Below are 15287 nucleotides of genomic sequence, written 5' to 3'. Positions count from 1 at the left end.
TTAATTTCAGATGCCTGAAAAAACAATTTTAGATATCCCAAATTTAATTTTAGATATCTGTAATCGAATTTAAGATATCTCGAAGGTTATCTTAGAAATCTGAAATAAAATTGAGATGTCTAAAATAAGAAACAATTTCAGATATCCAAAATCCCTGATTAAAAGTTAAAATGGCTTTCCATATGACCGTCTATCACATTGACTAGAATCGATAATCATAAATTTAACTTTGGTTGGTTCTCATGTATGAATATTTCTTCAGCTTTATCTGGTAGAAACAGAATATTCATACTGTCCATACTATCAGTACCAGTGCATTCAAGCGGTACGTACGGTACAATTACAATACATGCAAAACAAGATATCTCAACTAGGTATTCAAAATGAGAAAGATAAATAGAGTATGAAACTGACTGTATTACTTTAAAACTGGATAATCAAATACTTTTAACATAATGAATACAAATTTCTTACTTATGCGTATCAAGTTGAAGGTATATTCGATCCGAACTATATATAGGAAAGGACGTTGTAAATCCAAGGGATGCATTCATAGAAAAACAGAGTAATGAAAAAGTCCTTTTTATATGATTACATTGTATCTTAAAATACAAAGTATGACAAATTCGGCTAGTTTTTACCATCCCACAGGCTACACGAAAGCAAGATTTAGCACTGGAGGCTGCAAATGACTGTTCTTCATTCGAAATTATTATCTTTAATCAATAATTCAGAGCAACATTACGTTTGTTGCTATTTTTTAATAATACGGAGCGAGCTAGTTATCCTTCATATCACTTGCAACTCCTCCCCACTTTTGGATTATACTTAAATCGAATCTTTCAGATCTTATACACTAGAGACTATGGTCGAGCGAATATCATAAGAAGCTATGAAACCAGGCCACGGCTAAAGTAAGCTGGGTTCTTCAAGCTGGAAAACTAAACAGTTTTCCTATCTGAAATGATCTTCCGAATTGTAGAAACAAACTATTTAAACCTGTCAATCATATAAACACAAGATGTGAAACAAGGTTACAACCCATTTGAATTATCCCGCATGTTCTACAATCGTTAAGACACATTCCCAGCTCCATATTTATTCGCATGAACGTCAGCAGTTCTACGGAAATATGTTTCAATGTACTTGATTTTCGAGATCTTACTTTACAAGTTCCATAAAAGTCATTAATACCACATCGAAAATATGAAAGTTCGGTCCGCCTTTGATGAATATTCCTTCGCAGCCAACTTTGGTAAAACGTATGTCTACGTCAAATATACCTTATTGTTTTGCGACTATATGTTGTAACAAAATAACCGTTAAGCTAAATGGGTTGACGGTCTAATTCTTTTCACCTTACAATTAAACTATATAAACCATGAAGACCGATCTTAATCATCATGATCCGTTTCATATTAAAGTTTCTAGTTTTTTCAGCAAATTTTAATAATTCTCTCCTCATCAGCTGGACCCAGCCCTTGATGTTTGATTCAGTGTGGTGTATACTCTGGATATTCGTTTCTTTCATGTATATTTTCCAGGATGACTTTATTCTGGTGTCTGTTGGAAAGAACATTTATAAAGTTACAAACGTTGATCCAGTTCTCTTTTCTAATGAAGCACATTTTTGAATGAACAAAAAAGACATGTTAGATGTCGATTCTTTGTGTAATGTTTTTTCAGCAAACAAATCCCTTCTTTTCTTTTCTTCTTTCCATTCTTGCCTGTTATGTTCCCTTTTCTAACCTTTGTTGTTTATTTTCTTTTTTTAATCAACTTAAGTTGGCATTGCGATGTCTTGTCAACAACAGTACCATTATCTCGTTAAAATTCTTAATTTTTCTTCTTCAATTCCGTAAAAGGAAATAGTGAACAAGTTTTGCACTTTAGCTTCATGTTTATTGGGTTTAAGACATAACTTCATCTTATTTATATACTATTACTTGAGCTAATTTCAAGCAAAAACTATCTTTAAAGTTATAAATATTATATGCTACTTGGGCATACATAAAGTCAATACAGGAAGATGATATCCTTGGTGATATTATCACTGTTGAATGTACCATTTAACTGTCGTTACATCAGAGTATCACGACAACAACATTTATGTTACTAATAGTAATAATATTAAAGTATTGAACACTGAGATATACTCACCAGACAATAACAAAGTATCTTTCCTGAATATGATGTAGCTACAAGTAGCTTATGTCCCTCCTCTGTCATCAATGTTGTCATACACCATGCTGTATCTTTTGTCCGTTTGGTTGTCAACATCTGCTGACCATCTTGACTGTACTGTGTGATGATACGTGTTCCATCACCATTCCACAATATGTATACAAAACCTGCCCTGTCTGCACATATACTCCAAGGATACCAAGTGTCTCCGTCAATAGCTGGTATCGGAAGCTTGTATAGTAACTCTGCCTCTGTGTTAGTTGTATCCATGGTAACAGCGTATGCACATCTACTCTCTCCATCGCATATCAGCAGAACGCCTTGATGATAAAGGATATCTCTTGAGCATTTTATAACCTCTGGCAGCTTCAGAGCTCGAATGAACTTCAACTCTTCATCAAATATGAATAGCGATCCAATAGATGTACCTACAATGATGTGGCCACGAATAGTATCGGTAGTTATACAACTCGCATATTTTTCACCCACCGTTTTGATGTCATCAAAGAAGGACGTGATCTTATTTTGAGTCAAGGACCCACCATGAATATTATAAACAACAAGCTGATTGGATCTACAAACCGAAGCTATCTTATCACGTGATAAAGCAGCACAGTATCGAAAGGGTTGAAGAGAGCTCCCTTTGCCTTTATCTATCTTGTTATGACGAATCTGACGTCCTTGTCTGTTTATCACTGTAATAAATGAATGGTCTTGTGATAACCTCCCAGAGACGATGATGTTACCAGATCCGGTACTTGTTATACCAGTTAAACAAAACAAACTACCTTTGATCATATCAAAATCAACAACAGATTCTACATTATCCGATATATTTACTCTATCAATACACAACATTGGTAGATCATCCATTGTTATATCAGATAAAGATTCCATTTCTGGAAAATCTTTCATAAGATCCTCAACTAGAGGTTCGCTCGCAGCTCTTATATCAGGAATACACTGTGCGTCTGTCCAGTGGTTGTGCGATTCAAGGACACTCGAAGCTATAGTAGACATATTTTCAAACTTATTGACCCATTGGTTACAAAGATCTGATAAGTTTTGTGTTTCTCTAAGCTTGCGTTGCTGTTGTTCTTCTATTGTTTTATTTCTCTCATTCATTAATGCATCAAGTTTGTTCATTGTTTCGTCAATCTTTAATTCACTGTTTTCTATTTCATTTTGTTTGGTTTCCTCTTTCTCTTTTGATTCCCTAATTTTGATTTTAATCATCCTGTCGTACTCGTCTCTTATTTTTCTAATCTTCTCTTCCATTTCTGTTTCTAATTCTTTCAATTCTTTTCGACTCCTTTTTTCAAGAACTGCTTTGAATCTGTTGAATTCTTTCTTTTCTTTCTCTTTCTTATTCTTTAACTTCCTGGTCTGATCTTCGTACTGCGTTTCCCATTTCCTTTTTGTATCAGCAACGATTGATGTAAGTTCTTCATTTACTTTGTTTATCTTATTAGTTAAGCTGGTTACATTTTCTTTCCGTTTTACAAGTTCTTCCAATCTCTTCTGCAATCTCTCTCTTTCTTCTTTCGACACATTCGCAACGTCTTGTAGGTCATGACCTTTGTGTTTTCCATACGTACATGTCACACAAACAGGGAGATTTCCACAAGTACAACAACATAACTGAGCTTTAAATTCTGTATGAACATGGCACCTAAGGGCTTCCTTCAATGATGCAAGTTTTTCTAATGTGAGACTCTTTCCTTCAACATCTTTCAGAGCTAATACATTTTCCCGATGATCAGCAACCATCTTGTTGGTCGAGTGGAATTGATAACACTGGACACAAAGAAAATCTTTGCACTTAAAACAGTATGCTGTAACCTTTAACTTCTTTGAACAGCCAACACAGACCCTAACTTCTTCATTTTCAAATGTTTTCTGTAGCTGAATAAACTGCAGCATACTTTTCATATGGAAGTCAGTCTTGAATCCATCTATCCCATTGTTTGGTATGTTACAGACATCTTTGCAAAGAGGACATTTAAATGTCCCAACCTGTCCTTCTAGTATAGATTCCAGACATTGTTTACAAAATCTATGTAGACACGGTAATAGTTTCGGTTCTTTAAACAGATCCAAACAAATTGAACATTCAAAGAATTTATCTTCGATGTCTTTCCAAGGCGATGGGCAGGCCATTTTTGTCGCGAAATTTAATCTGTAAAGAAAATGATCATGATCAGTGTTTATTAAAATCATTATTTGGAGAAACAAATTGAGAGTAAGAAAATTAAGAAGAAAGACCTTCAATGAACTGAATATAAAAGCTGTTCTTTGTAACCTACGGTATGACGGGTATGTCTTTCCCTATAAACACAGAAGTCGAGATATTGGTGCAACTCGATCACTGGCATAATGGAACTGTTCGGATATTGCTGATGGCAAACACAACCACACTGACTTTAATAGTACTGGAACTTTGTTACCTGTTGACCTCTTTTGACCTTTACCAATTTCAATCATGAGGCATTTACCCAGTATGACATTTATTCAACTTGTGGTTGATGAGATATATGTTTTTACAAGCTGTTTTTGATTATTTCCCACATTAAGCCCCACAAAATCATGAATATGAACAAGGTCAAAGTTGTTGCAAAGAGCATATACTTACTATATAGTTACATCACCATACCAAGTATGAACTAAATCAGACATAGGTTTGAAAAGATATTGCCATTATATGGATTGTACGTTTACCCCGCCCACTCATCAATATGCATGAAACGGGGAGCACAAACAATAGAGAACATTTAACCAACAAGGGGCATCTACCTACTGTACCAAGCACGACATTGACTCAACTAGTGCTTCTAGCCATCACAAACACAAGCACACGCCATCACTATTGCAAAGTTACCAAGCCTTCAGCATAATATAACCACAAAGAGTCACTCAGTGGCATGAGCAGCATAGCAAAGTGGAGGAACGGAGGGGACAAATTCAACTCCCCCCAATTGATTAAGGTATGGCGTTAAAAAATGTGTTGATGGGCCAGAGGAGAATGATAGATTTTAAGTAGGGGAGAAGGGGGGGGGCTGCACTTGGGTCATTGTAGTAGACACTTTGTCGGGATGTAGGAGTCCACACCGAGAAGTTGAAGTTTTTTAAGCGTCAACTGGTGCAATCTTAGGTATAAACGTTTGTCTGTACAAGTAGGGGCATCAATCACGGCAGGGAGGGGGGGGGGTGCATGGGGACACATTCCTCTTTCTGAAAGGTGGAAGAAATAATATCAAATTTCCCCACCCAGGTTTAGTGGCTGGCTCCTGTAAGCACTAGCCCATTATCAGGCTCATAATGACTCGTGTATCTCATAAAAGGAGCTCTGAAAACATTGTGCTATGAGATAATTGGTTATTAATGTTTCATTCTCATTTGCTCAACCCCCAATGAAATTACAACTTCCACTGGGTTGAAGATATAAGACTGACAGATTGCATTTATAGCGTAAATTAACTGAGCAACCGGGCCCATACACCGCTGTATGCTGAGCAAGGAGATAGTGAAAGCCTGCAGCATTCACTAATCTCCTTTCAAGAATATTATTTTTTTTATTTTATATTATGTGGTTTGTCACGTACAATATTAGCAATATTACACTATATGCAAATTATATTTTGGTTAAGATAATGTGGATGCTTAGGCAGTAAGCACTATTTCGCTTAGTTTAAGCAAAATGTTCAAAATCATTTCTTCTAATTTTATTAGATTAGTGTGCAACCTCAAGTTCCTAGGCACGTATTGTAGGAATGGCGTTCCAAACAATAAAACACAGGGTTAATTATAACTGATCATTTTTTTAGAATGACAATACAAGTAGAGAACTCCTAAGATTTTATCGTGAAAAGTGTAGAACTTTATTACTAAACTATGGCTCATGGATATATTTATTACGTCTATATGTTTTATGATGGCCTATCAGTTTAAATGTTAGCTCCTATATCAGTGCCCAAATGTTTTAACTAAGATTATTGAGGCACAGTCCCCATACATGGCCCACACACTCAGTTCATCCCCCCCCCTTCCCCTAGTAAGCCCCTTCTTGGGATGTAGAAGAAATAATGATAACAACTTATTTACACCTAAATTCCCCATATGGCTTCCCCACTTCATACAGGCTACAGCTATCATAATAAAGCCCTGGTGTGCTTTCATATCTTCATTTACCTGTGTAAACAGTGAATAAGGCAGAGCTTATTACCTTAAGTCCTTTATTCAATTCATCTAATACAATTTTTCTAATTGACCTTTTTTTTTGTAAGTGTAAAATTCTCAATCAAGAGATCTCAAAATAAAGAATTTTCAGATGCAACTTACAAGGCCTGGGAAGTGCCATTTCCGGTGATGTAACCAACAATGCTTCTTAAATGTACTTATGATACCATATGTTTGCATGTTGTAGACATCTGTATAACAAGGTGATTTTATTCTTGCATGCAAATTTTAAGAATGTTTACCTTTTTATGTTTAAACAGTTGACTTGTAATGACAATACATGATGATTCGAAGTTTACTCAATCAGTCAGTTTATAACTTTAGTGAATTCGGTATCATGGCTATGACCTCGATATCTGTTCTGTTCTGATTGTTAAGCTTAATAATATAACAACGGCAATAGATACCGAATTAACGATAATACTAATCACTATTGCAATTTTTGCTCTATTATATCCCTCTTAATGGTATATCAAAATACTGATGAACTAAGGAAACATTTTTGAAATTATAACCGTTATGCATTTCTAAGACTTACCTTACTTTAATGTTTACCTACTCTTGCATCAAGTTATCAACCTAGCCAGATTTTTCTTTCTTGCGTTATTTCGAGTCGGACCATAAAGGAAATACATGATCATACACACTGTACATTGTACGTTTATGTAGCCTACAATGGAAACAACGCACGGAACTTATATATAATTGAGATTGGACTTTGATATCGCGAGAACAGCCACGCTGAACTGATATGATTGGTATTTTACATCAAAAGTATACATTGCGTATACTATAAATAATAAATATATGAGATAACGCAAACGCCGAGTCTCTACAGGACTATTTAATCGATCCGTTGATAAGGTCAAGTGCAGTATATGTTCTTTTGTGTAGATCGATTCCACAAACCAGGATCATGTGTAGTATCTGTTAATCCTTTCGAGGGGACTTGTGATACCTGATACATTTTAGGTCACAGGAATCACGAAATAAGGTATAAAAGCAGTTGGATGAACAAATGAACGAAAGAACGAAAGAACGAACGAATGAACGAATGACCGAATAAACGAATGAACGAATCGACAAATCAAGAGAAATCATTGGCTGAAGGTGCAAAATGATACTATCATATCCATCATTTCAACTACATTGTATAGTACAACCTGGGTTATTTCAATGTAAGTCATTTGGAAGGAAGTCTGTGCGGGTGTGGAATTCCTTCACGTTCCATTGTCAGTGGGGGGGGGGGGGGTAAAATGGTTCAGTTGCGGGATTTCATATATTCAGCCTGAAAAGAATTCGACTCCTACTGCGGGGTACACACCCTTTTCAATATCACACACACACAAAACAAAAGAACAAGAGTAGCAAAACCAGCCTTTTAAATTTAGTTAAAGAACTAATTTATTGAATAAGTATGCCTCATACTGCACCGTTTGACGTCTATTTTTCGGGGGCAGGTGGGGGGGGGGGGGAGAAACCCTAACTTCCTACATGGCAGTCGCCATCAACGATCAAAGGGCCACATTCGCCTTTTGGTCATTGCATAAAAGTTCAGCCCTTCCTAACATGGTCGGGAATTTTGAATTTGCCTAAAGAAGTGATATCGTTTTCTATGTATTTTAATATCTGGTTAGTCAAAAAACACAATTATACTTTAGAGTAACATTCTTGGAATTATCTTTAACAGTTCAAAACATTGTAAAACTATTCCAGGGTTTGATACTTACACGATTCTACCATTTCTTTAAATTGAAATTTCTTGTAATATTTAATAAAGTAATAAATTAATGACAAACTAGAACACACACAAATATGAGTGAGCTTAGCAGTTTGGTTTGGCCTAATATTTCCCACATCTGCGAAATGTCGACGTAAGGGAGTGTGTTTCAGTCTTGGTTTTACCGTAACAAAATGCTGAATATTAAGTAATATAAAAGCAAGCATCAAAACATAAATTCGGATACTATTGCGGAGACTAATATTTTGCAAAGGTTGTCCAAGTGATACAAATATAACTGATTAAAGCTTGCCGAAGATTCATCAACTACTGTAAATGATTGACTTGCAACAATTTTCTCTTTTCTAAAAGCAAAGAAAGTTTGGAAAGAAAATAACACAATGAAGAGGGATTAGCAAGTCACGAACAGTTACGTAGTACTCGACCCAAATGCCATAACTATTGAAAACAGCAACATTCTGTCGGGCCGTCTTCTGTCGGGCCATCTTTATGCAGCTGTTTACTAAATCTGTCTGGATATTCGGGGAAACGCATATTGCTATAGCTCTGCTTTTTAAAAACTTGTTTTATCACATGTTGATGGAGAAACAGTTGAACTTCCTTTTAAATCAATATTCAATTTATTAGTTACTGTTCACTAGGTCAGACGTTTATCTGTTGCTAATGACTTAAGAAAAAACCTGCAATATAACTGTCTATTAATAGTTGTAAAGAATAGCTGAAGTGACAAAAGCCTTTCGGTATATTTTGGTCAATTATAGATATGAAACCAAAATATCAAGTGTTGTTACCTTTGTCTTTTAAAGTATCAAGCATATAAAAATTATGCAATTATGGCATTAAGCCGCAAGAATCTCCTTTCCTTTTTAATTGTCAATAGATATGAAACCATTTTATTATGTTTTTACCAGATTATGTTTTGTCACCTTTGTCTTTACCGTATTGTTATTGCCTTTGGTAAAGAGCCGGAATAACTTCACACTTAGACCATTGCAGTAGTTAGGTCACATCAGTTCTACTAGCCTAAACACTTTCCCAGCTAAAAAGAATTACGCCTATTGAAGACTCTGTGACGAATAGCAAAATCAAACTACCAAGAAAACTACGAAAAAGAGTGCATCATGTGTAATCGAAAGGGATGTGTAGAACTCTTTCTCCAGTGGATGACTATCATAGAATTGTGCATTTCCATGGTTCCAGGTAAGTTAAAGGGTTAGAATACTCACTAAGTATTGTAAAATAAGCCATGCAAGGTTTAACAGGTTGCAGTGGTTACGTCGTTTTACATGTGCACCATAACTTGTGGCAATTACACAAACACTTCTCCTATTGTTAAATAAACGACTGCAATAAGGTTCACTTAGGATCAAATACGTGACCAGCTAATTCTCATTTTGTTTTCCAACCTTTCTCAAACACGGTAGCTCAAAGTCAGAAAGAGACATTTGTTGCTCTTGGGGAAGTCGCTGAAATGAATTGTGTGTTCGAGTTCGTCTATTCGGACTTCCTTTTTTTATGGAAATGGAAAAATTCTGAGATGTTGAGTCACCGATATGATGAATCTGTCATTAAAACAGATGGCAAGCGAATCTTTACAATAGAATCGAATGGAAGAACTGCTCGTTTGAAAGTCACGAATTTTACCCTCCAGGATGTTGGAGACTATTCTTGCTACAAGAGATATCTTTTCTCAGGAAAACCAGAAATGTGTGAATGGTCGATCAATGTGCTAGGTATGTTATATACTGTCACAAGTAGCTCAATTTGATAATTACGACATCCGAGGACTTTTTCAATGTAATTTCAGCTCTTAACCTTATGCCTCATGTGTTTTTTCCTTTAAGGTGGTCCGCAAATTGTTCATGTCTCAACCGAATGTCAAAACTAATCGCATCAGCAGAGTGCTGCCTTAAATCGACAGATGCTCAGACCGCTTTTCAATTAATTTCAATCTATATATATATATATATATATATATATATATATATATAAATATAAATAATATATATATATATATATATATATATATATATAATAATATATATATATATAATAATAATATATATATATATAATATATATATATATATATATATATATATATATATATGTATATAAATATATATATATATATACTTAACAGACTTTATGTTAATGCAATGGAGGTAAATGACAAATGCAAATGAATATATATAAATGAAAATCGTAATGAGTTGGAAAATCAAGAACAGTGAACAAACTTTCAGCCTCCACTGTTCAAAGTATCTCTTTCGAGATCCGGCTTTAGGAATCACAAATGATTTCGAGTTGGTTAGCATCATGTTTGATCTCTAGAGTAAGGCAAAATATGTCACCAAAAACAGAACTAGTATTGTTCGATACAGGTGACAAACGCCTACAGTGGAATTACGATCTTCCTTACCGGTTTTGAACCTCTGGACATATAATCAGCGTCCATAGCCTAGTGGTTAGGGTGTCCGCGTACAGAGTGGGAGGCCCGTGGTTCGAATCCCGGTGGAGGCTGAAAGTTTTTTCACTGTTCTTGATTTTCCAACTCATTACGATTTTCATTTATATATATACATACATATATATATATGTTTATTTTTTATGTAAATGTATATATATATCTATATATATATGTATTTATATATATATGTATATATATATATATATGAATTTATATATATGAATTTATATATATATATATATATATATATATATATATATATATATATATATATATATGCCAGATATGTGTAAAGATAATTTGTATTTTACAATGGCTTCGAAACCCAAGGTCCTTTTACTGAAAGCGCATTTTCAAAACACCTGCACTTTAACAGGACGAACAAACATAGTAAAAGTAATAATAATATTAATAAAAATACAAAAGAAAACTATAGACAGAGATTGCATGGCAACAACCAATTAAATAAATTACATTTCAAAACATACTGTTTTTGCGTGGGAAGAATATGATCTCTATATATGGTTATATCTAAAAGAAAATCGGAAGAAAAAATAAGGATGAAAAGTTGGGGGGGGGGAGACGAAAAAAGATACAGAAATATAGCGTTATGCAGATTATCAAGGTTGCGATTTTTTGTTATGATACCTTGCTATATACTTTAACTCCTATATATATATATATATTTATATATGTATTTACAAATAATCAGCTATTAAATAATTAGCTATTAAATTACTAATCCTCTTCTTTACTGTATAAGCTACTTGGATCTATTTAAGATCTACCTTTTATCTCATCATCAAACAGAAGAGGCAGAACAAGAAGGTGAAAAAATAAATAGAAAAGAATGAAAGAGGGAAAAAGAGAGAGAGAGAGGAAAAAGGGAAAAAAAAAGAAATATTCTGCAGCTGCCAATGTTGCCAGCGGTTTATTTTCCCCTTGGTCTGCAAAAGGTCAAGAAGATTAGAGCGATGGACACTGAGTTAAGCATGATTAAAATGTCAAGATTAATCAGCGAAAAGTATTGTCTTCCGATATACCTGGAAATACAGATTATTACCTTTCATGAAATAATCAGTCAATAAAGTAGCTTTTTTGATATAAATTATTTAACCCAAAATGACATGTGACCAAACAGAAATGGTATATTTTTCGTATATAGATGAGTGTTTCATAATTCATACGATGAATGACAGCAGACACGGGTTGTGATGAATGACGTGTACAGAGCAATTAACAGGTTAATGAGATGTCTCATTCTGTCGAGAGATATCACAGTTGTGTAACATTCCCAAGGGCGTAGGAACCGGGGGGCTGGGGGGGCGCCAGCCCCCAGTGAAAAATATGGAGGGGCAGAAGTATCATTCCGCCCCCCCTGCTTCGCAAGTCAGAAAACCCCTCTTTCATTTCCAAATGAGAAAAAAATCTCATTTTGAGCACCAAATTGCATCTAAGGCCAGGTGAAAATACAAAATTAAGTTTATAAAATGGAGTGGGTGTTGAAGTGTGCTATACTGCACCAAATTGCATCTGAGGCCACCTGGAAATGCAAAAAAATCCAAAGGGGAGGGGGAAACCACCTCCACTTAGACCCCTCCCCCAGGCCGGCCATCAGTCTCCACCCCCCCCCCCCACTCAAAAGTACCTTCCTACGCCACTGAACATTCCTATGCACACATACGAGACTGGGACTTGAACAAGTCTAAATATGACGTCATCGAGTCAGACAGTGTGCTTGTTTTTTTTGTTAATACTTACCTTTTTTTAGCATGTGACAGCATTTATTCTTAATTTATGAAGGTTTATGAAGGGCACCTACTGAAAGAAAAATAAATTGCAATGATGTAGCTAAAGGATATCAATAGTTTAAAAAAAAATGTCCTTGGTAATTAAAATAAAGTTCTAAGCTTGCCCGACTAATTCGCCATTACTAATGTAAAAGAGAGTGTTGACATAATTTGGACCTCCATGCTTTTTTCTCCATCTAAATAAGACATTTCGTTGTTTACATTAGCATCCCGCGGAGTACTGCACAACATTCACGGACCGTACGGTACACGATGGCATGCGATGTAATATCCAATGCTTGCCGATATATATATAATATATACATTAACATGTTGAACGCGCGCTTACTTTGGTTATATTTTACTGGCAAGTCGTTGCAGCCCCCCCCCCCCCCATCCCAAATCAAATTGGGCTCCTACGCCTATGACTACACATAGACAGTTTGGAGGCTGTTCAACCTGGAACGCCATTTTCATCCCTCTGATGTGATGGGACATCTGCTGTTTGCTTTACAAATTCGAATAATTGAAATGAGTCTGAAATAAATAAATTTTATTTTGCATTTTTTTTTAAATTTTATTGTGCAATGCCCCACATTCTTTTCATTTCGAAGCGCACAGTTTCAAGTTCATTACACACTGAAGGCTTCGATTCTATATATGCCTTCAGTTTAGGGAAGATCTTGGGATTTTCATTCCTAGATATCGCTAGATATTGCTAGATATCCATATAGTACAGTGTCCTTGGATTTTTCGGAGCCTGATCTTGGAAAAAGTAAAATCGGGAGTGGTCGCACTCCAGGTAGGTGAGTGAACGACCCATAGACGTCACTTATACACAACCCAATCACTTGTTATCGATGAAGTGGCGTGTTGCCAGATTATGTCAAGGTCTTGGTACTACGGGCGAAGGTCAATAATTAAGTTTCGTATATAACTCATCGGCAAGCGATTAGAGGGGTGGGCGTAGGGTTGTGGGGCCCGCTATTTCATGCAGATGGAATAATCACTAGAAGTGATGGTTGCGTGGGCCCACCCCCGCCCTCGCCCATGATACGCCCTTGGATTCACTATACATGATATTCACAGGAGATGTGCTCAATTCTCCAATCGCATGCGGAATTATTTTTAGATTCATTTTACGAGTTACGTTACTAGGTTTAGGGTAACAATAAGCATTCAGGTCGGAGTGTATAACTTTTATCTATGGATGGCAGTGTGGCATCGAAGGAAATGTGTCTAGCGCATATAGCAGGGGCGTATCCAGGATTTTCTAACCCGGGGGGGGGCGCGAATTACTATCTAAGCGGAGCGCCACCATCAGTTGGTGCGGAGCGTACAGGAAAATTTCAGGTTTTGATACCAACTAGATCACCGGAAATGGCACTTCTCGGGCTTGAAAATGACCAACCAGATGGACACTTTTGCTTGAGAACCAAGTATTTCCCAATATTTTTTTTTTCATCCATAACTTTTTTGAAGATTGTAACCAGTCACACATCATGTTCGACCTCATTGCATATCCTGTGGATCATTGCTTTTGTAGGTGATTCTACGTCACGGCCCACAATATCCGAAAGCCCCACTTTTCAAAGTTTAGAGCCCATTATTTGTTCAGAATTTGAAAATTCACATTTCTCGTGAAGAAAATCACTTCAAAACATATACATAATGTTGCACAAAATTCTTCAACCCCTAACAGACAGGTCAAAATTGCTACGAGTAGAGGGAAGTAGGATGAAGAATGTTGGTCAGGAAGTTTTCGAAAATTCAGACACAGTTAATTTATTGGTGTACAAATATTACAACCTCTTATAACGGCAATTATAAAACTTCGTTGAAGGAAATGAAAAATACCAGATATTTCCGATATCAGATATTTCGAAACCGAACACTACACACATAGGCGTAGGAGGCGGGGGCTGCAGCCCCCCCCCCCCAACCAAACCTTTTCCCCTGAAAATTCGGGCAATATGCTGAGAATAAATGAATAGTTTAAAAATTATCTCCTTGGTAATTAAAATAAAGTTCTAAGCTTGGCAGACTAATTCGCCATTACTACTGTTAAAGAGAGTTTTGACATAATTGGACCTGTATGCTTTTTCTCGATCTACATAAGACATTTCGTTGTTTACATTAGCATCCTGCGGAATACTGCGCAACTTTCACGCACCGTACGGTACACGATGCCATGCGATGTAATTACCTATGCTTGCTTATATGATATTGACATTAACATGTTGAACGAGCGCTCTGCGCGCGAAAAATTTTGGCTATATTTTTCGGGCAAGTCGTTACAGCCCCCAAATCCAGTTGGGCTCCTACGCCTTTGACTACACACATAGACAGTTTTGAGGCTGGTTATTTTTGAACATGCATTTTCATGCTCACTGATATTATGTGATGTCTGCTCTTTGCTTTACAAATTCGAACAGGCGTGTAGCGAGTAATTTGCCAAGGGAAGGGCGAAGCCTGTAGCCAAAATATCTAAGCGAAGCGCCACCATGAGTTGGCGCAAAGGGTACAAGAAAATTTTGGCCGAAAATGCCTCCCAGATCGCTGGAAATGACACTTCCCAGGCCTTGTAAGTTGCATCTAAGCATTGTCTATTTTTAAATTACTGCTCGGGGGGGGGGGGGCGGTCGCCCCTTCCCAAAATGCGTCATGTTCCCAGACGACTCGGTCGAGTTCAAGACCAGCCACAGTTGGTTCCATTGCACAATTGAACAATTGTTTAAGGCGTCCATACACACACACGCGTTATGCTAGACCATATATAGTATATATATATAGATACATTAGTGAGAGAGGAAAAATGGAAACGTCAACTAGAGCACCAATGGTGCAGAAGCTCATACCTTTTCGAG

The 15287-nt window shown here is 36.3% G+C and overlaps 1 protein-coding gene across 1 annotated transcript; it reads right to left on the bottom strand.

The window, feature by feature from the left end:
• Nucleotides 1-26: 26 nt before the first annotated feature.
• LOC139966077 (uncharacterized) lies at nt 27-7093 on the bottom strand. Its single transcript, XM_071968745.1, has 3 exons — nt 6959-7093; nt 2161-4363; nt 27-1563 (listed from the first exon to the last, which is right to left on the bottom strand). The coding sequence occupies exons 2-3, from the start codon at nt 4342-4344 to the stop codon at nt 1552-1554; spliced, it is 2196 nt and encodes a 731-aa protein (XP_071824846.1). The 5' UTR covers nt 4345-4363; nt 6959-7093; the 3' UTR covers nt 27-1551.
• Nucleotides 7094-15287: the final 8194 nt, after the last annotated feature.

This window comes from Apostichopus japonicus, chromosome 1 (assembly GCF_037975245.1).
Source record: "Apostichopus japonicus isolate 1M-3 chromosome 1, ASM3797524v1, whole genome shotgun sequence".
Taxonomy (NCBI): domain Eukaryota; kingdom Metazoa; phylum Echinodermata; class Holothuroidea; order Aspidochirotida; family Stichopodidae; genus Apostichopus; species Apostichopus japonicus.
Note: the sequence above shows the minus strand (reverse complement) of the source record. Positions and strands in the feature narration are given on the sequence as shown.

Excerpts from the sequence above, each read along its gene's own strand:
- LOC139966077 (XM_071968745.1), bottom strand. The coding sequence starts at position 4,344 with ATGGCCTGCCCATCGCCTTGGAAAGACATCGAAGATAAATTCTTTGAA.